We start from the raw sequence: 25,819 nt of genomic DNA, 5'->3' as shown, positions 1-25,819 counted from the left end.
AACACATGTTAAATGAAAGAAGCCAGTCAAAAAAGATCACATATTATAGGATTCCATTGATTCATAATGGGAATAGGCATACTAGTGGTTCCTGAGGCCTGGGGATATGGGAGGTGGTGAAGGTTAGAAAGTGATGATAGCCAAAAGGTATGGGGTTTCTTTTTGAGGTGATGAAAAACTAGAAGCAATATAACTTTAATACAGTTTAAATAACTGTAAACAAGAAAATGTCTGCATAAATTACTACATATTCATAACATGATATGTTGTAGGGCCATTTGTGCAATGTTTTAGAGTTATTCTTGACTTTCAACATTTCCATAAGATACTGTAGAATGACCAAATGAGACGCAAAGTAGCATGTATAATAGGACCTCATTTTTATAAAAACAAATTTTAAAACTATGTGTGGGAGTGTTTGTGTGTGTAAGTCTTTACCGAATACTATGAGCATAGAAAAATGGAAGGAAGGATATATACTAGTTAACAGGACTTACCTGTGGGTATGCATGGTGTGTCTGGGGGATGGCCGTTGCGTGGATAGAAAAGAAAAGAGGGAGGAAAGACATGCAAAACTAAAGAGGAAAAAGAAAGGCACTAAAAATAAAGCATTTTTTATGTGATTCCTATTTAAATAATTAATGACCTTATTGGCTACCAATTCTCTGGAAGGTGTTCTTTCTCTCCCCAGTTTTACTGAGATATAATTGACATCTAATATTTATGAGTTTAAGATGTATAACATAATGATTTGATATATGTATTTACTGCAAAATGATTACCACAATAAGATTAGTTAACATCTATCACACAAACACAATTACAACTTTTTTTCCTTTGTGATGAGAACTTTCAAGATCTATTCTCTTAGTAATTTACCAAAACACAATACAGTATTGTTAACATATAGTTATCATGTTGTACATTGTATCCCCAGGACTTATCTTATAACTAGAAGTTTGTACCTTTCAGCCACCTCCACCTAATTCCCCCACCCTACTTACCTCTGGTAGGTGTTCTAAGCTTACTGTATCATTTTAACAACCTGTGAGTTAGAGATCATTATTTCCATTATCTCTAGATGGCGAAAACCTGGTTTGGAGTAGTAAAATAGCTTGCAAAACAATATGGTTGGGGCCATGCTGATAAACAGGAAGGGTTCTCGCCCGAAGTCAGACCTCAAGGCTAGTAGTGCCACAAACACACTAAGATGGTATGAAGAGGTTCACTACTTACAGAATGAGGCTTTCTGGGGAGAGCAGGGCAGGCCTCTCGGGCTGCTCTGAAAATGGTTTGAGACAGCTAGAGAAGGAGAATGGCTTGGGGTTCTTGGGGTGGTTGAGGGTGTGGGTTCTTGCAGGGAGGAGGTATGTGGCAGTGCCAAAGCAGGGAAACACTGGTGCTTTCTTAGCAGGCTGCCCAGATGTGGGAAGACAGGGAAAAGGGGAAGTTTGCTTAAAAGCTACCAGGGCTCAAATGTCAAAAAAATGGGAGCCAGATTCTTTATTACAAATGGTTTAATAATTATGCATGCCAGTATTTACAAAAAACGTTTAGCTTTATATCTGCATTTGTGTATCTCTTGTTTTGATTAAAATAATTTAAATGTCTAGGTTCTTTTTGTGACACGGATTTAAGTGCTAATACCCAAATGATACTAATTCCTCAAGGTTCGGTCTTGAAAAATATCTATTTCAAAAAATTAGCAAATATTAAATAACATGTTCAGTTTCTAAATACATCCATAAAATAAATACAAAATCACTTTGTATGGTCAATCTTACTAGATTACTAGATTGGATAGGATTACTAACTAATAACTCAAATAGTAATTTCAATCTACCTTGGTAACTTTTTTTTTTTTTTTTTTGGAGGTGCTTGTGTGGTTTTTTTTTTTTTTTTTTTAATTTACATCCAAGTTAGTTAGCATAACTTGGTAACTTTTTTTAATTGTGTAAGAAACTTTGTGTAACAACTTTTGTGTAAGAAAATTGTGTAACAACTTTTAATTGTTTAATTACTTTACTTTTAACCAAACCAAAATGTGAACAATTATCATTAAAGTTTTATAACACTAAATAATTTTTGTATATTTACTTCAAGTTTCTAATGTCAGAGAGAATAGGATTTTAGAGAAAATCATGATGAATGCATAGTATGCTTGGTAACACAGGCTTAATTCTTTTTTTTTTTAATTTATTTATTTGAGAGAGAAAAAGAGAGAGTGACAGAGAGAGAGAAAATGCATGAGCAGAAGAAGGGCAGAGAGAGGGAGAGAGAGAGAGAATTCCATCAGGTTCTACACTGCCAGCACGGAGCCCAGTGTGGGGCTCAAACTCAGGAACTTTGAGTTCATGACCTGAGCAGAAAACAAGAGTCAAACACCAACTGAGCCAGCCAGGCACCCCACATACATTGAATTCTTGTCAGAATCTGCTTCAGAGGCTTGAGCGACTAGTACAAAAAGAACACACCATAGCCAGTCATTTTATATTAAACTTTTTATTAAAACTGAGTCTTCATGATATATTTAAAAGGACATGTTCCACAAACAAATATTTCGACAAAAAATTTTCTATATGTAATTATTGGCACATAAATTTAAAATAAAAACTAAGCTAAATATTTATATATATTCATGTATATGTATTTGTGTCTGTGTATATATATATGTGTGTATATATACATATATATACACACATATATATGCATATATATATGTATATATGTGTGTGTGTGTGTGTATATATATATACACACACACACACACACACATATATACATATATATATACACACACACACACACGAGTATATCCAATTCATGTCAATGATCTGGAATACCTGAGTTTCAAGCTGTTGGTTTTCCAGATAGTGCTAAATGTTTTTCATCCACTTTATAAAGGACACAGTCCATCCAGAAAGAGTAACTTTGGTTAATAGATGCTGTCTCCCAAAGATAGCACAGAAGTCCTCAGTGGGATTCAGGTTTATCTTCAGAGGTTTCTTCCAAGTGGAGGTCAGTCTGTGATGCAAGGAAGGATTCCCATGTAGCAAGGCACTGAATAATGGAAATACACCACGAGGAAATCAGCAGTTGTTAACTTTCAGCGGTGAATGGATTAATAAATCCTTCTGTATCTGTTCCTAGAGCAATTTGCCCTGCTCCTTTCTCCCACCAGCATGCCAGAATCCTAGTCGTTTTCTACATGCGTTAATTCCTAATGTGGGAAACTATTGTTAAATAAGAGGAAAACATAAAAGGTTTAAAGATGAGCATGGATTAGTTTGCTGAAATAATCCAGTATTACCCCACTGTCAGGAAAGAAAACTGCTCTAAATTATGGAGGAAAAGATGGATATTTGGATCTGAGGAGGTAGGCGTTAAGCATCTAGACAGAGCAGTGGGATGCAAACGTGCCTCCATTAGATTTCAATCCCACTACAGCAAATGTGAGTTCGGGCAAGTTGATGAATCTTTACTATGGCTTCTCCAGCCATAAATTAGGTTAATAATAGTACTTACCACTAGGGCAACAGTGAAAATTAAATTTCCATAATCTGTATAAATCTCTGTACAGAATTCCCAGCCCAAAGTAAGTGCTAAAAAAAAATGAGCAATTATTGTATTATGATGGTCTGTTGGGACTAGGTGGTGAAACTTGCTCACTAATGTGCCACAGGAAATGAAAAAGGATTAGAAGTGACGAAAGGTGGTGGGGACACACAAACAGGAATGTGGCCACTTTTGTGATGTTGTCTAGGACTGACCTGCCTACTAGCCTTGTCTCAGTTATCTGCATGATGTTTATCTACAGCATAATGTTAATAGTTTGCAGATATTTAGGATTCTTCTAAAGCACACTTACTTTAACATATATTCAGCCTGAGATGAAATTAATTAGGAAAGAAATCATGTTTTTTTTTCCAAATCTATATAGGATACACTGCTATTTACAAATACATATGTATGCATTTTTGATACAATACACTCCAAAGTTGGACTGATTAACACTGATTTACTTGCCTAAACTATTTTCACATCACTTCTTTATCCTCTAATCCCTTTGCAGCTTTACTGTGTGCACTTTTGACAACAAGTACTAAATGACAAACCGGTGGTTTCCCAAACACCATACAAACTCAAAAATTTAAAGCGCCCAAACTATAAACGTGCTGCATTCCAAAAAGCCTGTATGTATGGATTTATGTATGTATATACATATATGTGTGTGCATATAATATTTTTTCAAACTGAAGATTTAGAAAGTGGGAAGCATTTTGCCAAGTTAGGTTTTTATAAAGGTTATATGCAGTGATTTGATTCTGAGACAGTCTCGAGAGCCTAGGAAATGAATACTATGGCTAAAAAATTGGGTATTTGCATGAGAACAATAGGAGATACTGTTGAAGACTTAATTGTCAAATAAAAAAAAAACTACTGAGTAAATTACTGGGTAATATACTCAGTATTTTGTGATATACTTATTTTGAAAGTTGGGCTTGGAATAATACAAATCTCATAAGAATAATCAAGTCCATCAGGACTTTAAGGGCCATTTTTGATTTAAAAACTTTAGAGAGCACTGGAAGCCAAGTTCCAGTATAAGCCAAGTATAAACCAAGTATAAATTTCCAAGTATAAGCCAAGAAGCATAATTTTAATCCCTGTGATGAATCAGTTCTGGAATCTGCCTTTATTCTTCAGTAAGTTACTAACTTTCTGATTTTCTACTTCCTTAGATGTAAAATTATGATACCTGTCTCATAGGGATGAAAAATAACAGAATGAGGGATAAGGAAGGAGAAGACAGGGAAAAAACAGAAGTCCAGGTTAGGACAGGGACCACCAAGAGTGGCCTCCTCTAACATGGTACAGGAAAAGAAGCCAGATGTCTTTATATCTAAATGTTTATCCTCATGAAAGGACATTAAAGATAAATATCTCACATTTGATACATGTTTCAACTTTTAGACTTTAAGGCCTTTATAATTGGGGGATTGACATAAAATATCCATTGACTCAACAAGTATTTTTGAGTTCTTACTATGTCAGGCACTGTGAAGGTTCTGGGGCATAATCCTGGACCTCATGGAACTTATGATTTAGTAAAAAAATACAAGTCAGCAAATATAATCAACTACAGGGTCTATGAAGTTACAGCATATGATGAAAATAAATAGTAGTGGGATCTAGATCAGACTAGGATGAGTTAACTAATGTTTCCTACTAGGAGTGAGCCTATAAATTTCTGTGCATGTCTGTGGAAGGGAAATGTGTGGTGGTTAATAATAAAGTGGTTAAGAACTTGGGCTCAGAACTTCTGCTGCTGGCCAAGATGGTATGATAGGGACTAGATTCACTCTTCTGCTAAAAGATGATTGATAGATAGATAGATAGATAGATAGATCAGAAAAAAATAATATGAAACAACAGTTTTCAAGACCCTGAACATCAGGCAACAAAGGACAGTGATCCCTGCGAGACAAGATAAAAACAGTATGAGCTCTATGATTATCCTTATGTTATACGCAGAACTTTATCCCCCCAAATTCATTTGTTGAAGCACACTGTGAGGTACTTCAAAGTTCATGTGTTGAAGTACCATAGAATATAAAGTATTTGGAAAGAAGGCCTTTAAAGAGGTGACTCAGTTTAAATGAGGCTAAGATGGACCCTAATCCAATCTGACTAGTATCCTTGTAAGAGGAGATTGGTCATTCAAGGGGACTATAGGAATGACAACACAAAGAAAAGATGACATGAAGACCAGGAAGACGGCTGCCATCTGCAAAGTCAAGAAGAAAGGCCTCAGAAGAAACCAAGAAGCCAAGCCTGTCAACACCTTGATCTTGGACAACTAACCTCCAGAACTGTAAGAAAATCATTTTTTGTTGTTTATCCACTAAAGTCTGTGGTATTTTGTTATGGTAGCCTTAGCACACCAATACACCACTCACTGCTGTAAGAGAATTCCCAGGCCATGGCAGAAGCAGGGTGAACTTAGATTTAGCCAGGCAGGCACTCTGAGTTGAAGAGATGGGGCTAAGAGTCTATAGAAAAATAATGCAGGGGAAGTTTGTAAAGCAGAGTACCAGTGAAGAGAGAGCACTCTGGAGATCTGTGGAGGGTCTCCCTCTGGTATTCAGTGGGTAATGATCAGTAAAAGCATGTGAGAAAACTACCTAAGGTCAGGAAAAGAAGTAACCAGTGAGGATTAGAGTGAGCAGCGTCCATGTTCTCACAGGGCCTGGAATAGTACAGAATCCCACCAAAGAGATTGGAAAATCCAATAATTCATAAAATATTGGATAAAATACAAAGAAAGGTCTTGCCTCAAAACTGGGAAATAATTTTCCATCTATTACAATCTGGTCAAGAACCTTCTAACAAATCTTGAAGTGAGACCCTAAAGGATCAAGGTGTGTCCAAGCAACTTCACTAAGTGCTACAGGAATAAAAAAATATTCAGCAGACAACAAAATTCACAGTATCTGGTATCAAATTAAGATTACCAGGATGCAAAGAAGCATAAAAACACAACCCATAATGTGGAGAAAAAATCAACCACTTGAAACTAACACACAATGGAATATTACTCAGCCATTAAAAAGAACAAAATCTTGTCATTTGCAGTGACATAGATGGAGCTAGAGAGTATTGTGCTACATAAGTCAGTCAGAGAAAGACAAATAACATATGATTTCACTCCTATGTGGAATTTAAGAAACAAATGAACACAGTGGGGGAAAAAGGCAAATCATAGAACAGACCCTTAATTATACAGAACAAAATGATGGTTACCAGAGGGGAGGTGGGTGGGGGACAATGGGTGAAATAGGTGATGGGGATTAAGGAGACCACTTGTTGTGATGAGCACGAAGTGTTGTATATAAGTGATGAATTACTAAATTATATGCCAGAAACCAATATTACACTGCATGTTAACTTACTGGGATTTAAATAAAAATCTGGAGAGAGAGAGAGAAAAAAAGGAGAAACTGACCCAGAATTGACAAAGATGTTAGCAGACAAGGACATTAAACTATAAAAGTGTCCTAGATATTCAAAGAGTTAAGTAGAGGCAAGGAATATATGAAAAACAGATACAAATTGGACTTCCAGAGATAAAAATTACCATGTGGGCAATGAAAAATACAAGGAATGGAATTAATAACATACAAGAAAATGAGGAAGAAAAAGTCAACATGAAGGTACAGCAATGGAAAGTATCTCAAAGGAAACACAGAAAGAAAAAAAAGATCAATGAAAAAAAAAAGGAAAAGAGCATCAGTGAGCTATGGGACACAGCTTGCAGTAGTATACTATACATGTCATTAGCTGAAAGGTGGAGGGCCAAAAAACTTTTTGAAAACATAAAGGCCAGAATTTTTCCAAATTTAATTAAAAAAATCAGAAACCCACAAATCCAAGAAACTCAACAAACTCTAAACATCAGAAACATGAGGAAGAGAGCATCAAACTACTTTATAACCAAATTGTTCAAAATCAGTGATAAAGACAATCTTTAAAGAAGACAGAAAAATCATAATGCTGCATACAAAAGAAGGAAAAATAGGGATGACAGTATTTCTCATCCAAAATACTTTAAGTGAGAAGACAACAGAATAACATTTTTAGAGTGAAAGAAACAGCACTGTCAGGATAGAATTCTTTCTATGCCCAGCAAAATTATCCTTCAAAAACAAGGGTGGAATAAAGATATTTTCTGAAAAACAAAAGCTATAGAATTTATCACTAACAGACCACACTACAAGAAATGTTTTAAAAAAAGAAAAATTCCATCAGGCAAAAAGAAATGAAACCAGACAGAAATATGAATCCATTCAAAGGAATGAAAACCACAGAACATGTCAATGATATGGAAACATATATATTTCTCTCATTATTTAAATTTATTTAAGATATAATTGACTAATTAATAATAACAGTAACAAAATCTGGTGAGGCTTAGAATACATGTCCATATAAAATATATGAGAAAAGAACATAAGGGCCAGAAGAAAGAGAATGAAGAATATGATTGTTGGTTCTTAAATGATAGGTTAAGTGGTATAATATTACTTAAAGGCAGACTGACAAGATTAAGGTGGGTCGCCTTGGTGGCTCAGTCGGTTGAGCGTCTGAATTCAGCCCAGGTCATGATCTCATGGTTCATGGGTTCGAGCCCTGTGTCAGGCTCTGTGCTGACAGCGTGGAACCTGGAGCCTGTTTCAGATTCTAGATCTCCCTCTCTCTCTGCCCCTCCCCTACTCACACTGTGTTCCTCTCTCTCTCAAAAATAAATAAACATTAAAAAAAAAAGATTAAGGTACATACCATAAACCTGAAAATAACCTCTAGAAAATAAAAGATATATCTAATATAACAACAAGAGATCTAAAGTGAAATCATACAAAATTGTCTATTATCCCAAAGAAGGCATAAAGAAGAAAATGGGAGCAAAGAACGATGGAACAAATAAAAAACAAACTGCAAAATAATAAACTCAAACCTAACTGTATCAATAATCTAAACACTCCAATAAGACACAAATTGCCCTTAGTAAATAAAAATTTAAAAAATAATGGCCAACAGGTACATGAAAAGATGCTCAACGTCGCTCCTCATCAGGGAAACACAAATCAAAACCACACTCAGATATCACCTCACACCAGTCAGAGTGGCCAAAAGGAACAAATCGGGAGACTATAGATGCTGGCGACGATGTGGAGAAACAGGAACCCTCTTGCACTGTTGGTGGGAATGCAAACTGGTGCAGCCACTCTGGAAATCAGTGTGGAGGTTCCTCAAAAAATTAAAAATAGACCTACCCTATGACCCAGCAGTAGCACTGCTAGGAATTTACCCAAGGGATACAGGAGTACTGATGCATAGGGGCACTTGTACCCCAATGTTTATAGCAGCACTCTCAACAATAGCCAAATTGTGGAAAAAGCCTAAATGTCCATCAACTGATGAATGATAAAGAAACTGTGGTTTATATACACAATGGAGTACTATGTGGCAGTGAGAAAGAATGAAATATGGCCTTTTGTAGCAACGTGGATGGAACTGGAGAATGTGATGCTAAGTGAAATAAGCCATACAGAGAGAGTTTCACTCTTATGTGGATCCTGAGAAACTTAACAGAAACCCATGGGGGAGGGGAAGGGAAAAACAACAACAAAAAAAGAGGTTAGAGTGGGAGAGAGCCAAAGCATAAGAGACTCTTAAAAACTGAGAACAAACTGAGGGTTGATGAGGGGTGGGAGGGAGGGGAGGGTAGGTGATGGGTATTAAAGAGGGCATCTTTTGGGATGAGCACTGGGTGTTGTATGGAAACCAATTTGACAATAAATTTCATGTATTAAACAAATAAATAATAAAAATAAATACATAAAAAATATTGCCCTAGAGGAGGCTATATTAGATAAAATAGATTTTAGAACAAATATTATTATGAGAGATAAAGGTTATTTCATACTGATAAAGGCATCAGTTTATCTTGGCATAACTTAAAATATATATAATGAGAGAGCTTTAAAATACATGAAATAAAAACTGATAGAAACACAAGAAGACAAATCCACAATTACCATTGATTTTGGTATACCTCTCTCACAAGAACTGAGAGAATTTATGGACAGAAAATCAGCAGTGATACAGAAAACTAAAACAACATGATCAATCAAGTCGACCTAATACCTATAGAAAGGAAAATGCACATTCATTCATATGCACATACAACATTTACCAAAATAGGCCATATTCCAGGCTAGAAAAGAAGTCTCAATAAACTTAAAAAGAGTTAAGTCACATGAAGTTTATCCCCTGAACATAATGGAATTAAATTAGAAATCAGTAATAGAGAGATATCTGAAAAATCCCCAAATATTTGAAATCTAAGCAGGAAACTTATATATGTATTATTACCCTCTGTGTCAAAGAAAAACTCAGAAGTAAATTTAGGTATTCTGAACTGAGTGAAAATAAAAACATAACATGTGAAAAGTTCTGGGTCACTAAGGCAGTACATAGAAATTTGTAACACTAAAAGTCTATCAGAAAAGAAGAAAGGTTCATGATGAGCACTGGGTGATGCATGGACATGTTTGAATCACTATTTTGTACACCTGAAATTAATATAATACCATAAATTAACTGGAATTAAAATAAAAACTTAGAAAGGAAAGAAGAGGAGCTCCTGGTTGGCTCAGTCAGTACAGCATGTGACTTTTGATCTCTGGTCATGAGTTTAAGCCCTACGTTGTATGTAGAGATTATAAATAAATAAACTTAAAAAAGAAAAAAAAAACCAAGGTCTTAAATTATTTCAGTTCCTACCCTAAAAACTAATAGATGGATAGGTAAAACAAATTAAACCCAAACTAGGGAGAACTAGAAAGAAAAAGAAAGAAAGAAAGAAAGAAAGAAAGAAACAAACAAACAAACTAAAAAGAACAGAGTGTGAATCAGTGAAAAAGAAAAGAGAAAAAATATTTAAAAAATCTATGAGACCAAATGTTAGCTCTTTAAGATGATTAATAAAACTGGTAATCATTAACCCGACCGATCTAAAAGAAGAGAGATGACACAAATTATTATCTCTTAGGAATGAGAAAAGTGACATCACTCCAGATTCTACTGAAGGAAATAAAGGAATATTATGGAAAACTTTACACCTATACACCGAGAGCTTGAAAGAAATGGACCAATTCCCTGAAAGACACAAACTACACAAACTTACCCTACAAGAAATAGATACTCTAATGAATTTGAATCTGTTGTTAAATATCTTCCCACAAAGAAAACTAGGCCTAAATGCCATCACTGGCAAATTCAATCAAATAATTAAGAAAGAAATCATTTTAATTCTATACAAACTCTACTGGAAAATTGAAGACATAGTAATGCTTTTCGATTTACAAAAACCAAAAACACTGTAAGAGAAGAAAACTACTAACCAATATCTCTCATAAACATAGATATAAAAATTCTAAACAAAATTTTGGCAAATCCAGCAATCTACAGAAAGAATGATATATCATGACCAAAAGGGATTTATCCCAGAATGTAAGATTGGATTAACATTCAAATATCAATCAATGTAATTGACTACTAATGTAAGAGCATCTCAACAGACACAGAAAAGGCATTTGCCAAATTCTGTCCATTTCCGATTTTAAAAAAAATTCAGAAAATTAGGAATTAAACTTCTACAACCTCAGGAAGAACATTTACAAAAAAACTAAAGTTAACATCATAAGCAGACATGCATTAAATATTAGCTGTTATTAGTATTTTCTTTTCAATGCCAAAAAAAAGAGAAAATAACACTCAGTTTTATAGATAGTCAAAAATCTCCTTCACCAAATTTTAAGTATAAAAAAGGCAGGAAATTAAAAAAGAAAACAATATACAAATCACTTTAAAGCTCTATCCACCGTGTCTACACAACAAGCAAAGTTATTAACTGGGACTGAAGGTCTGATAGAGAGCAGACCATACTTTGCATTTGGGGAGAGCCCCATTTCCCCTGGAACCTCATTTCTACGAGAGCCCTCTGGCATCCTCTGCAAATCCACACACAATTCTATCTGTTAACCCTGCAGGGCAGCCCAAAGCAATTACTACTTTCAGGAGATAGTACATCTTTTTGATAACTCCGCCAAACTATCATTTGAATAAACTTCTGAAGTCCTCAAGGTAAAATTCAAAATGTAATTATGAGCAGTCTGTTCTATTTAGATTTCCTGTCAAATAAATGATCCAAATTGCACCAAAGACAGCATTAATTCTCATGTGAAGAAACTTCTATTGTCATATTCTGCTTCAACCATCCTTAATAAATGTCTAAGGAAGATATTCAGTAGACATCCATGCTGATTAACATTGTGAATTAACATTTTCATTTCTTTTTTCTTTTTTTTCTTATTTGAGAGACAGAGTGTACAAATGGTGGAGAGGGGCAGAGGGAGACAGACTCTCAAGCAGGTTCCACTCAGTGTGGAGCCTGCTGCTGGGCTCTGTCCCACAACCCTGGGATCTTGACCTGAGGTTGGACAAGAGTTGGACACTCCACCAAGTGAGCCACCCAGGAGTCCCCATTTTCATTTCTAAAATAAGTCCTAACGGGTCAGAAAAACTTAGTAAAAAAGACAAATTAGCCACTGAACTATCTCCTTACCATCTACTATACTAGAGGCAGAAAAACAATTTATGTATTTTGAAATATGGGTTATAGAACATCAGCATAGAAAAACAATAGAAATAACATGATACCTGCTATATGTCAATATGAATACTTGCTCAGGCATTGTACTGGTTACTTTATTATATATTACTCTCATATTACTACCTAACAAAGACTGTTATGATATTATATCACAGATGAGAAAGCTGAGGCACAAATGGTTAAGTACATTTGTGATATTCCAAATCTGATAAGTAGTATAGCTACTACTATTTATTCATCAACAAATGGAAAGTAACCAATTTCTTGAATGACCACCAGGGTACATTTAATAAGTCCCTGGGCCATCACAAAATACCTTTCTTTTACATAGTGGAAAAAGGACAATTTTGGAAGAAGAGGTAGGTAAGAAAATGCATGCCTACGGGGGTGGGGGGGGGCATCACGCTGATCAAATTTTAGGAAAATGTACATATGCAGTTTGAACGTGTAGAAATTGATTCCCTACATACCTCTTGGAAAGTCTATATATTTCCAGGAGCACATACTTTTTGAAGATGACTTAGTTAATACATGCCAGACATACAATAAATACTCAGTAAATACAGATGATTATGGAGAAAGAATGTAAAGAACTACACATTCAAATATGCTGGTTGTCACAAAAACTGCATTTTTCAATCTGAATATTTATCAATTGACATCCTGGCTTCTATTGCTCTCTAAAGTTGTTAATGCTGTGTTTTGCCATAAAAGTCTGATTCCCACTCAGGCTGCTAACCAATCAGACTTCTCAGCCAACAAGGCTGAAGAACTGACCCTGAACTAGGTAGCTCCTCCTGAGGACACCAGACCTCTTTTGGAATTTTGATAGTTTTTTCTAAATAAACATGGGGTATTAACTGTCCCCTCCCACCAAATTTAGTCTTAAACTGTTAACTGATATTTGTATACTTATCCAATTATTGTACACAAATCTATTTTAAAATAATAAAAGATAACCTCTAAAACTCTTTTAAAAAGCTCTTTACTCTTTCTTGCTTTTTTAAGTAGGAAAAACCAAGTAAGACTCAAGACTCAAGAAATGGACTGTTTATACCACATAGTTAAACAGTTAGTTTACAATAAACTAATAAACATTTAGTTCGGTATCTACTGTGTCCAGGACTGTGATGATTGGAGGAGATACAGTCATCAAAACAACAACACAATCTCAAAACCTATCGTGAGACTTGTTTATAACTATAAATCATGTTGTTTAAAAGATATTTCTGGGGAGACTTAGGTGGCTCAGTCCATTGAGCGTCTGACTCTTGGTTTCGGCTCAGGTCATGATCTCACGGTTCGTGGGTTCGAGCCCTGAGTCTGGCTCTGCACTGAGAGCGTGGAGCCTGCTTGGGATTCTCTCTCTCCCCCTCCTCCTCTGCCCCTCCCCTGCTTGTGCACGCTCTCTCTCTCTCTTTTTCAAAATAAATAAATAAAAACCTTTTTAAAAAGGAAATGCATTAAAAAAAATATTTCTGTTATTTGGCTTCTCATTGCTTTCTATTGAGAAATTGATTTTTCACACTTTTAAATCATTACAATTAGTGAGGCAAGCAAATGTCTATCAAAATTAGAGTAACAATCAAACACACTCACCAGTATCACTGTTGGCCTGACCTTCAACACCACCCAGCAGCTCATTCTAGCTTTAGATTCTCGTATTAACATCAGAGAATCAACAACGGGAATTCTACTGTTAGTTGAATACTGTGTCATAATCTTCCACACATATCATTTTATTTGATATAACAATTTGGAAAAAATCAAGTAATTTCATCTTAAGATGCAATAGTTAAGAAACCTGTGTCTACAGATTTCAGTACTTGTTTCTACTGCTTCATGTTCATCACTGCAGTGAAAGTGAGCCAATAAATATGCTGTGCATGCACGCTACTAGGCAGGATGTTGGGGGGCCAAAAAGAAAGTTTATCACAAATCTTCATTAATTGAGAATCCAGTGCACATTTTCCCCAGGTGGCTCCAGTTTGTAGCCAAAGGCCAAAAACCTTAGTTTGTCTTTGAAGGGCATGAATGGAAAACAAAGTTGTAGTTAGGAAGGTGAGCCAGCGCCCGGGGAAACACATCCAACAGGTAAACAAAAGTCTTTTTGTTCCTACACACATTCTTAAAAACTTCTTAAATACACACACAGAATATTTAGAAAATAAGTTTTAATTCCAAAGCTAGTTTTGAAAGTAAATCTGTTGCTACTTCAGCAAAGATGGTGATGACACTATGCCATTAGAAAAGATAACTGATTCTTCAGTTCTTGTAAGTGGGTAGCAATCCTATAAGCAGAAGTGACCAACTTTTCCAGAGAATAAATGATGACAAAAATGGTGTTTCAATAGATACAATATAGCTTCCAATGAAAGCCCGTACATTTAAGAATCAGTATTTTCTCAAGCTGGGGGGCGGGGTATGAAGGGATTCTGTCCTACAATGTGACTTCAGGCAGATATCTTCACTGCTCTGGACTTGTTTACTCATTCACAAAATAAGGGGCTTGGTCTATGTGTATCCATTAAGTGTCATCCTAGAACTAAAAAAGAATTCTTCCAGGGGCTAACTGTAGCCAACAAGATGTTGAGAAATGTGATTACATACAATTTATAATTCTGTCTTGTTCTCTTTGGCTTGACACAGTGTGGAAATGCATCAAACAAAATTTTACCTCTTTCCTCAGCATAATTACCTCAGATAATTACCATTATAACTAATTTCCAAAGAGATGCTTCATAAGTTAATGAGAAAATACATATTACATATATATATTTTAATACCCAAACAAATCTGTGATGTTGGTACTATTATTTTCAGCATGTCATAGACAGGGATATTGAGGCTCACTAAAATAAAATCCTCAAGGTCTCTCAGTTCGAAGTTACAACTTCTGCCTGTCCAAAGCCATGCTCTTAGCCAATATGCAATAATGTCAACATAAAGTTTGATGTCTCCATCCATAATGCCACCACCATGTTTGTGGAACAGCTAATAGAAAATTTAGTTTTATCCAAATTATCACATAAGTCAATTAAGAAAACATTATTTATATATTTCTATAATAATACAGTAAAATAACCATAAATTTGCCTAAAATAACAATGAAAGCTATTAGAAAATGTGATGAGTCAAATCTTACTATATATTTTTAAAACCAGAAATTTCCACATTAAACCAAAAGTTGTCATGCTTCTAGTTTTTTCCCACTAATCTAAAAATATCTTTTAGACAGTACCATGAGAATTGCATGTCTTTTAATAAATTAAAAATGAGAAATATGACTGAGTGTCCTCTATGTATTCTAATGCTGTGTCAAATGATCTTGGGCACAAATGACATCACCTACATTTGAGGAAATACTGAAGCTCAAATATGTAAACATCTATGTACTAGGCCACTTGGATGTGCAACATTTCAATAACTGCTTTTTTACCACCTAAACCTAAGACTCAAAACAGTAATGAAAAGTTGTAAGAAGTGTATATTTTACATTGTGGATGTAATCAATCCAGAAAGAAATTAGAGATGATGTTGCTAGAGGAAAGCAACTTCTATTATTTTGTAATAGCTTAATGGTACCCATTATATTTCATTTTTGGAAAAGTCTAAATTCAGCTTCTTGGAATCATCTGCCAATTTGTAATTTTAGAACTATCAAAAACTTAAAAATAACAGATTTTGCCTATTTTTTCTAAAACTTTTACATATCTGTCAAGAATATAAGTAATAAGCTCAATTTGTAAATCCTGCAAATACTTCAAAGACCAACAGAGTTAATGCAAAAGGACTCATTATCTACAAACGCCATCTTGTGGTCCATGTTTTTATTATTTTGTAGTAAGTCTGGATTTCTAACTCAAGATCTGCTAAAGATAGAAAGAGCCCTGGATATAACTTATTCCCTTTCTCTAATTTTTACACATGGGAAAATTGGAGCTCCAAAAAGTCTAATAAATTGGAAACCTTCAGAGGAAGAATTAATACAAGAGCCAAAATTTGAATTCAAATCTTTTCAACTCATACTTTTCTATACCACATCATCATTTTTGACTAGTAACAAGCCAATTACATGAAGTCTGTCTGGTTTGGTATTAGACACTTCAAACACCAAGCTCATCTGTGTTTGCTTAACCATACCTTGAAAGTACGGCAAACTATAAAGAAGAGCACATTTACCTTTGAATTACTGGAAAATTATCAAGGCACAGCCATGTTGTTTTGCATTATTCTAAAGCATTTCACACATTTTTAAAAAATTTTATTCTCCTAGAGATTTATGAGGGCAGTGTGTGGATGGGGTTGGGAAGGGGAGGGTTATCAACACCTCTACTGACAGATTAGAAAACTGGGTTTAGAGAAGACATGATTAAAATTTTACAATTAGCTAGTGGCAAGCATCCTGATATCCAACTTTAATTTTTTTCCACCTCTTTACTTCATGATGTTGTATCATAACAGTGCATACACGCACATGTATGTGTTTTAAATTCTTTGTTCCATTTCTTTACAGGAACTGCTATATTCATTGGCCCATAGACTACAGTCTGTCATTTATGAAGCATAATAAGATGAAAGTCCTTGATTCAGAAACTAGATACTTCTAGAAGTTATAAATATGTAATCTTCATTCAAATCTTTGATTACCTTAATAGCAGAAAAATTTATCTAATCCAAAAGATGGCAAAGAGGCACAGACTGTCTATGCTATAGTATAACTGTCCATCTCACAGCTAAACTCAGCTTCATTTATATAAAAAATTGAGAAATAATATCACAGAATATGAGATTAATGAGAATATTTTAAGAAGTTTTTAAGAAAGCAGAAATCTAAAAATAACAAAAATATTCAAGACTTCTATCAAACATAATAAAAGATGTCCATGGTTATGTGAAAACATGAGCTCCAGTTATGGCTTTTGAATGTGCAATTCAGAACAGAAATTATCACTTAATAAAACAAGAGAATATAGCTGACCCTTGCATGACACAGGTTTCAACTACATAAGTCCACTTACATGCAGATTTTTTACATACAGTGCTGTAAATGTATTCCTTAGGGGTAAATGAAAATCATACCCTGCTGCATTTAAACTTAATTCTATAATTGACTGTGTCTTATATACTTTATATAATAGTTGAATATTAAGTACATTATAAAATTTTGTGGCACCTGGTGGCTCAGTCGGTTAAGCATCTGACTCTTGACTTTGGCTCAGGTCATGATCTCACAGTTTTGTGAGTTCAAGCCCCACATCGGGCCTGTAGTGACAGTGCAGAGTCTGCTTGTGACTCTCTGTCTCTCTCTCTGCCCATCTCCCTCTTGTTTTTCTCTCTCTTTCAAAAATAAACATTTTTTAAAAATAAATTATAAACTTTTAAATGAGAAAGGACACTATTAACTGTTAAGAGAGGAACAGACTCTTAGAAAACAAATGGAACTTCAGAGCAGTGCTTCTCAAACTACCTATGGTAAAGAACACAACTTTTTCTTTCAGTCTCCAAGGACCATTGAATAAACCTACTGAGCATGACTCATCTGCAGTGTATATCACATGAATCCCCACAAAAGCCAAGTAATACCCAAACTGGCAGATACTTAATCGACATAACAGGTCTACTAATCATCTACTTGGATGTCATGGTTATATGTAATTGCTGCAGAAGATTTTAATTGATTACTTTCAATTGCTGATTTATCTTGTTACAAATCTGTAATAAGCAACTTATGGACTGGGCATCAGTCCACATTTTAAGTAGCATTACTTTAGAGATCAACATAATTACCCAAGTTTTCCCAAATTGTGTTCCATGATATGTAAACCTGCAAGAAGAAATGCTGATCTAGTCAAGGAAATTATGTCCTCAGACTCACAAACCATATAAGCAAATAAATTACCTAAGAACTTCTTTAGGAAATAAACCTGTTTAACTTTATTTAATCCAAACTTGACTACAGAATCTTTTCTTTCAAGACTAACACTCATTAACATTACAAAAAACTAATTTTCTATAAAATGCATTGAGAGATTCTAGTATAGACAGAATTACTGATTTACATTATTCAACAGCTGTTTAAAAAATCCCAGTGGCAAGGAACTCATTTCTTTATAATGCAATATAATATAATATAGAAAATTTTAATGCATAGGAAATAATTTTGTGTGAGTTCAAATTATACAATTTGTAAGAGTTGGTTTTAGACATTTTCTGAAGCAATGACAAAACATGTAATCCTTCTTTCGTTGACTGCCCTCCAAATACCTTTCTTCTTTTCTAATATTTTGGATGAAGATGCATTTCTAAGACCATTATCATCATAAATTTATTCTGATTATATCTTAGTTTGTCAATGTTACTTTCAAAATGCATCATCAGAACTGAACTCAGTATTTTGAATAGTGAAAGATGCAGATACTTTGCTCTTTTTCTTTTTTTTTAGTCATAAGTGTCTTCTAGCCTAACAAGACCTTAATATGATTCTCATAAAACTTAAATTTTGAAGAGAGCATATTTTAATGTGGTCACCAAGATAAAGACCTAGTGAATTAAATGAGTTGATTTCTGCAAAGTATACTATCATTTCACATGCTGAAGAGAATTTTATTGCAAAACAATTGTCACTTGAGAATAAAGATGCCTTTGGAAAAAAGACTAGTTAGAGGTAGATTTATGACTTGGAATATGAAAGCAGGACCCTGTCATCAATATAGAGGATAATATTTACCATCTTATTGCAGTGGTAGGAGAATATTTACCTGTGTCACTAAAAACCTGTATCAAATTACTAAGTTCAAAAGGTAGTTGGCTACAACAGAGCAGTCTTTTAAGCCAAGTAGAATTGAAAGTTATTCTAAGAGTTCACAGTTACCTAAACTTCAGATGGTTTTACAATAAAGGCTCTGATGAACATTAAAAAATCTTATATTTCTATTAGTTACATAGCTTTTTCTAAAAAAAATATTTGTTTTCCATAAACAGCTTCTGCGAGCAAATAAATCTGAGACATTACACAAAAGTGAACAGGTTTTTTTCCCCCTAAAGAGTTCCTGGGAAATGTAAATGTGCTAAGGTACATTGCCAACCTTGTACAATAAAATGAAACAGTGTAACTAGATGGAAGGCACTTGGCTATTAAGCCGTCATACCCAATGATAGCTAAAGTAAAATCAATGGAAGTAAATGGCTGTGTGATCAACCATGCTCCCAAATATACAACAGTTAGAGACCCAAAGAACTATACCCAGAGACGTCCTCTGATATTTGCAACAGTTGATTTTTAAAAAATTATTTATAAACTATCGTTTAAAAAATTTTTTTAGTGTTTATTTATTTTTGAGAGAGAGAGAGAGAGAGAGAGAGAGAGAGAGAGAGAGAGACACAGAGCACAAGCAGGGGACAGGCAGAGACAGAGGGAGCCACAGCATCCGAAGCAGGCTTCAGGCTCTGAGCTATCAGGACAGAACCTGACGTGGGGCTGGAACTTACAAACCACAAGATCATGACCTGAGCCGGTCAGATGCTTCACCTACTGCGTCACCCAGGCGCCCATAAACTATCTTTAATGTAGTTTTCCCTCAGCTCAGATTCTCACCTCCTCACTTATCCAAGATTCCTGGTAGAATCTATCAAACTGAGAAGGCAGCTTCCTGGCCTCTGTGGTAGCTAATCTCCAAAGATGTCCCTCCCACAACCATTAGAGAACTATAATAGTCTCCCATGAACATCCCAAGCAGGTTTTCACTGATGATTTTAATTCCTTAATCAATGGTGGAATCTCTCATCAAACAGTAAGAATACAAAGTTTTAAAATCTTAGGATATGGCACAAAAACAGACACATAGACCAATGGAATAGAATAGAAACCCCAGAACTAGACCCACAAACGTATGGCCAACTCATCTTTGACAAAGCAGGAAAGAACATCCAATGGAAAAAAGACAGTCTCTTTAACAAATGGTGCTGGGAGAACTGGACAGCAACATGCAGAAGATTGAAACTAGACCACTTTCTCACACCATTCACAAAAATAAACTCAAAATGGATAAAGGACCTGAATGTGAGACAGGAAACCATCAAAACCCTAGAGGAGAAACCAGGAAAAGACCTCTCTGACCTCAGCGGTAGCAATTTCTTACTTGACACATCCCAAAGGCAAGGGAATTAAAAGCAAAAATGAACTACTGGGACCTTATGATGATAAAAAGCTTCTGCACAGCAAAGGAAACAACCAACAAAACTAAAAGGCAACCAACGGAATGGGAAAAGATATTTGCAAATGACATATCAGACAAAGGGCTAGTATCCAAAATCTATAAAGAGCTCACCAAACTCCACACCCGAAAAACAAATAACCCAGTGAAGAAATGGGCAGAAAACATGAATAGACACTTCTCTAAAGAAGACATCCAGATGGCCAACAGGCACATGAAAAGATGCTCAACGTCGCTCCTCATCAGGGAAACACAAATCAAAACCACACTCAGATACCACCTCACACCAGTCAGAGTGGCCAAAAGGAAGAAATCGGGAGACTATAGATGGTGGCGAGGATGTGGAGAAACAGGAACCCTCTTGCACTGTCAGTGGGAATGCAAACTGGTGCAGCCACTCTGGAAAACAGTGTGGAGGTTCCTCAAAAAATTAAAAATAGACCTACCCTATGACCCAGCAGTAGCACTGCTAGGAATTTACCCAAGGGATACAGGAGTACTGATGCATAGGGGCACTTGTACCCCAATGTTTATAGCAGCACTCTCAACAATAGCCAAATTATGGAAAGAGCCTAAATGTCCATCAGCTGATGAATGGATAAAGAAACTGTGGTTTATATACACAATGGAGTACTATGTGGCAATGAGAAAGAATGAAATATGGCTCTTTGTAGCAACATGGATGGAACTGGAGAGTGTTATGCTAAGTGAAATAAGCGATACAGAGAAAGACAGATACCATATGTTTTCACTCTTATGTGGATCCTGAGAAACTTAACAGAAACCCATGGGGGAGGGGAAGGAAAAAAAAAAGAGGTTAGAGTGGGAGAGAGCCAAAGGATAAGAGACTCTTAAAAACTGAGAACTGAGGGTTGATGGGGGGTGGGAGGGAGGGGAGGGTGGGTGATGGGTATTGAAGAGGGCATCTTTTGGGATGAGCACTGGGTGTTGTATGGAAGCCAATTTGACAATAAACTTCATATATTGAAAAAAAAATAAAATCTTAGGATAACACAAAGTTATTCATCTCTGTTTTCCTTGCTCTGATCATTATTACTGTGTAGCTTTACATTCTATTTGAAATAGGACTGACTGCTCACCAAAAACTGATTTCCATAGCACAGATAGTAAAAAGACAAGATTAATCATTAATTAATCACTAGTGTTGGTCTATAGATTAAAAATACAAAGGGAAAGCTCCTGGGTATTCAGTGGATTGCCATTGATGACAGTAAGAGAAAAACTTGGTGTTTTCTTTCTGATGAAGATGATCATCCCTAAATGAACTGACTGAATGGTCCATAGAAAAGTGGTGTGATGTAGCCTGAATTTGCTAATCCAGACTTTAGACTCACCCAGTGAGTGTCTTCCAGTAAATAAGTAGATAATGAGGGCACAAGAATGTAATGAGTTGCAAATTTTAACTGGTATGAAAATGTTTAGGCTGATTAAAAATCTAAGCATATTAGCTTCTCAAGCTGGTGTGTTGCTTTCCAGGAAGTCTAGTCTACGTATAATGTGAATCTATTCAATCCTGGGGTCTATAATGTAGTTCTGAAACATTCTTCAAAGAGTTTCAAAGATACATACACTTCTGAAGGGCTGTTTTAGCACCATCAAGAAATCTGTTTTCTTGGGTCTAGAGATCAGATCAGGGACCAGCTTGAGTAAATGGTATGGGGCATAAACACAAAGAGAAACGTCCCCTGACTTGTATTCAAAAATCCCTTTCTGAGATAACTGAATTATTCCCAGCTATTCTTATGATTAGGGAGTTGAGACACATTAACTTTAAAGAGAGTATCTGATTATTCAGTTTCATCCTAAGAGATTGTCAATATAAAATATATAACTTAAATGGTTCAATACAGACCATTTATTATGCCTCTGACTCAACATTTCAAAGGAAAGCTCAAAACCTACCTGTCATTCCTTGGGATCAAAATTACATTAAATAACTATCTGGGTAGATACTCTGGCACTCCCATCCTTCTCTCTACAAGGAAGGCTGTTCACAAAGACTTTATTGTGTGATTGTACATGGTATATATCAGAAAATACAGAGGTTAACTATTTTGGAAACAGGTGTCATTTTTACAGTATTCCCCCAAGCTTTCTCTGAAGCTAATTTTAGCATTTACCTAGCAATGAAAAGTAGTGTGCATTTCTCCTGGGTGAGCAGAAGAAGTCTCCCAATCTTTCCAAAATAAGTCAGTCTAGGATTGAGGGTTACCACTAAGGCTTTGTGAGCACTGTTTTTGGGGCTGGTAAAGGAAGAGCTTTTGCATTGTTCGCTGGAAAGGAGAAAATACCTAGAATTCTCCTTTTTGTGGCAATGGATAGCTGTTGATTTAGTATCTCTTCAAATATACTGGATTTTAGTTACCTTTTATTTATATTTGTCTAAATCTTTCCACTTATACTTTCATTCTCCTGGATGGAGAAAACAGGAATGAAATAGAATTGAAGTAGTCCTGTATTTTCAGCTTCCATAACATGGTTTCCACTTTATTCACTTTAATAATTTTATTAGAGCTTATTAATTCCTACCTTTCTTGAATCCAAAGAGGCTCCTCACACCCAATTCCATGTGACTTTGATACTACTTGGAAGTCATTCACTTTTTTTCCCACCCAAAAAAACTTACTTCTTCCATTTTGAAATGTGCCTTCTGACACTGTTGCTTCTGTCTTCACCTTTGACCGAATCCATCTCTTTGTATCTTTGCCTTTCATAGTCCATGGTCCACAGGTACAATTTTATCTGATTTTTTAACTGCTTCGCTTTTTAAAATTGTTCACTCCTCTTACGTCATATTCTCTTTTTGAGTCTGTGACTTTAAAATGACAACTAAATTTTCTGTAACTTCTTAAGCCACTTTACTAAATTCTACGGAATATGACTGAGAGTGGCCAGAGTTTTCTTCCTTTGCTCTTATGTCCCAGATTTTGAAAAGGGTACTTTCTCCAGGTTTCTCTCATGTCACGTAACAGTTCCTCTGTGTTGGATGGGATGAAGTGAAGGAAAGTCTTTCTCCCTCACTGTTTCTTTTAATTCATGTACATGAGCACAGAGTCCGTAACTTCTCTGACTCCCAGGTTTTAAAAGAAGAATGAAATTTTGGATAGAAATCTAAATGCCACTCAGAATCCTGCTTAGTTGGCAGTTTTATAATCACTATCAATACACATTAATGTCTTAAAGTCACAATGCTTGGGAACTATCTTTCCCTGGACCAGAGTGTTTTAAGTTTACAAAATTTACAACATGTTCCAAACTATGTATGCATCACTGAATTTAAAACAACTCCTTTGTTTGAATTTATTTTGCCATTCTCCAACGTAAGCAATACATTTCTAAATAAATACAACTATACTTCAAGAACTTCTAGGATGTTCAACGTTCATCCGTTACTTACTCTTTATAGGACTACTATATATATATGTATATATGTATATATACATATATACATATATATATACATATATACATACACACACACACACACACACACACACACACACACACATATATTTTAATTTCCCTAATTTTTAAGTGGTCCATAAGTAACTGGACTTGGATTTTATGGAAGCATTTGGTGTATTATTCATCTGGCTAGATTGTGTACTCTTGCAGTAATTTTGTTTCTTTCTTCCTTTATTTTCCAGAAAATGTCCTATACTATAATCACTTTTTGCTTCCTAGATGTCCATGTTGATATATATATATGTATATGTATATGTATATACATATATATTTGTATTATTCAGTAGTGATAGAACCCTTTGATTAAATCTGTTCATTACAAGTCAAGGAAATAAAACTAATTTAAATGTTCTTTCCTTAAAAAAAGTTAATACATGGTAAAGCTGTAGTAATCAAGTAAAAAATATATATACTTATTATTCTTCCCCAGTAAACTGTAAGGTCCCAAATAACAAGAGTAAAAGTTTGAATCTGGATGCTCGATAGTGCTTAGCACAGGATTTTGATGTTAACAAAATTTTAAATGAATGATTTCACATGAGACAGCTTACATTTTTAAAGAAGGTTGATATCATTTGAAATGAACTGACCTCTGATCCGGTAATTTCTTAAAATTCTTATCCAGAAAGTTTTTAAAGTCTAATGTTCATAATTATTTTTAATAGTATTATTTGTGAGAGCAAAAAAATAGCATAAAGCCTCAACTGTTCATTGTTACCTTTGCTAATAGAAGTAAACTAACACAATGTATTATATTAAGATTATTAGATAGGAAAGTAAACAAATGAGAAATATGGAGCTCAAAATAACATATATCCACTGTAATCATCATGACACAAAATAGATAAGTAATCATGTTTTTATGCTGACACATTCAGAAAGGGTCATGTAGAAATTTTAAAATATTTTAATCTGAAAATAGCAAATTATTTTTCTATAATTGTATTTAAGTATACCACTCTCTCCAGGAGAAAAGGTTACAGGCATTCTTTATTTTATGTTAATGTACCTAGCTTTTGTTGTTTTTGTTTGCTTTTAGTGTGCATGTATATTAATTTTATAACGACAGAAATAAGGCTATGCAACAAGGACTTCCACACATTAATAATTAAGTGAATATAATACTTAAGTGAATGTAATACTTAAAGTCATATAGTTTATTCCTTTGCACACTTTACAATATTAAACTGCTTTTTGTGGCAAAAGTTAACATATGATCTTTTCATTGTATCAAAATTAAACTTTCAAAGAGTGTATTCTTTTAGTTTGTAATACCTACCAAGCATCACTTCCTTTCAAATCCCCACCATCATCATAATCATCATTACCATCAGCATAAACAAACATATAAACAGACACTCTTTTGTACCTAATAGAGAGTAATGAGAAAATGTCCATGCGCTTAATGCTGCGTGTCATGTTTTATGGTTTTAGCATCCCCTCACATTTTATCAGGAAATAATTTGCTTTGGTATTTGGGTACCAATATGCTTTGAAATTATTCACCCATGCTCAGTTGGATTTTTTGCTGTAGTGTCTTATTAATTCTTGTCTTTTAAAATAACTCATGGGGCGCCTGGGTGGCTCAGTCGGTTAAGCGGCCGACTTCGGCTCAGGTCATGATCTCGCGGTCCGTGAGTTCGAGCCCCGCGTCGGGCTCTTTGTGCTGACAGCTCAGAGCCTGGGGCCTGTTTCAGATTCTCTGTCTCCCTCTCTCTGACCCTCCCCCGTTCATGCTCTGTCTCTCTCTGTCTCAAAAATAAATAAACGTTAAAAAAAATTAAAAAAAAAACCTCATATTTATTCTTAATTATTGGCCTTATAGGACAAAATGGAAATAACTTTATTTTACTTACTTGAGTTTACGTGGAAGTGCCTG

The 25,819-nt window shown here is 35.0% G+C and overlaps 1 protein-coding gene across 7 annotated transcripts in view; it reads right to left on the bottom strand.

Annotated features, from left to right (window-relative positions):
* The window catches only part of SNX7 (sorting nexin 7), a 178,180-nt gene that overhangs the window by 67,220 nt on the left and 85,141 nt on the right, over window positions 1–25,819 (bottom strand). Inside the window, exon 9 of one of the 7 annotated variants that reach the window (XM_042952993.1) lies at window positions 2,762–3,060. The exons of 4 other annotated variants lie outside the window; for them this stretch is intronic. In XM_042952993.1, the coding sequence (XP_042808927.1) occupies window positions 2,974–3,060 (87 nt within the window). In that variant the 3' untranslated portion in view covers window positions 2,762–2,973. 2 more of the 7 variants (XM_042952994.1, XM_042952995.1) reach the window with 2 other exon arrangements.

Source organism: Panthera leo, chromosome C1, assembly GCF_018350215.1.
Source record: "Panthera leo isolate Ple1 chromosome C1, P.leo_Ple1_pat1.1, whole genome shotgun sequence".
In the NCBI taxonomy this organism is placed as follows: domain Eukaryota; kingdom Metazoa; phylum Chordata; class Mammalia; order Carnivora; family Felidae; genus Panthera; species Panthera leo.
The sequence above is the reverse complement of the archived record's forward strand: the minus strand, read 5'-3'. Positions and strand labels throughout refer to the sequence as shown.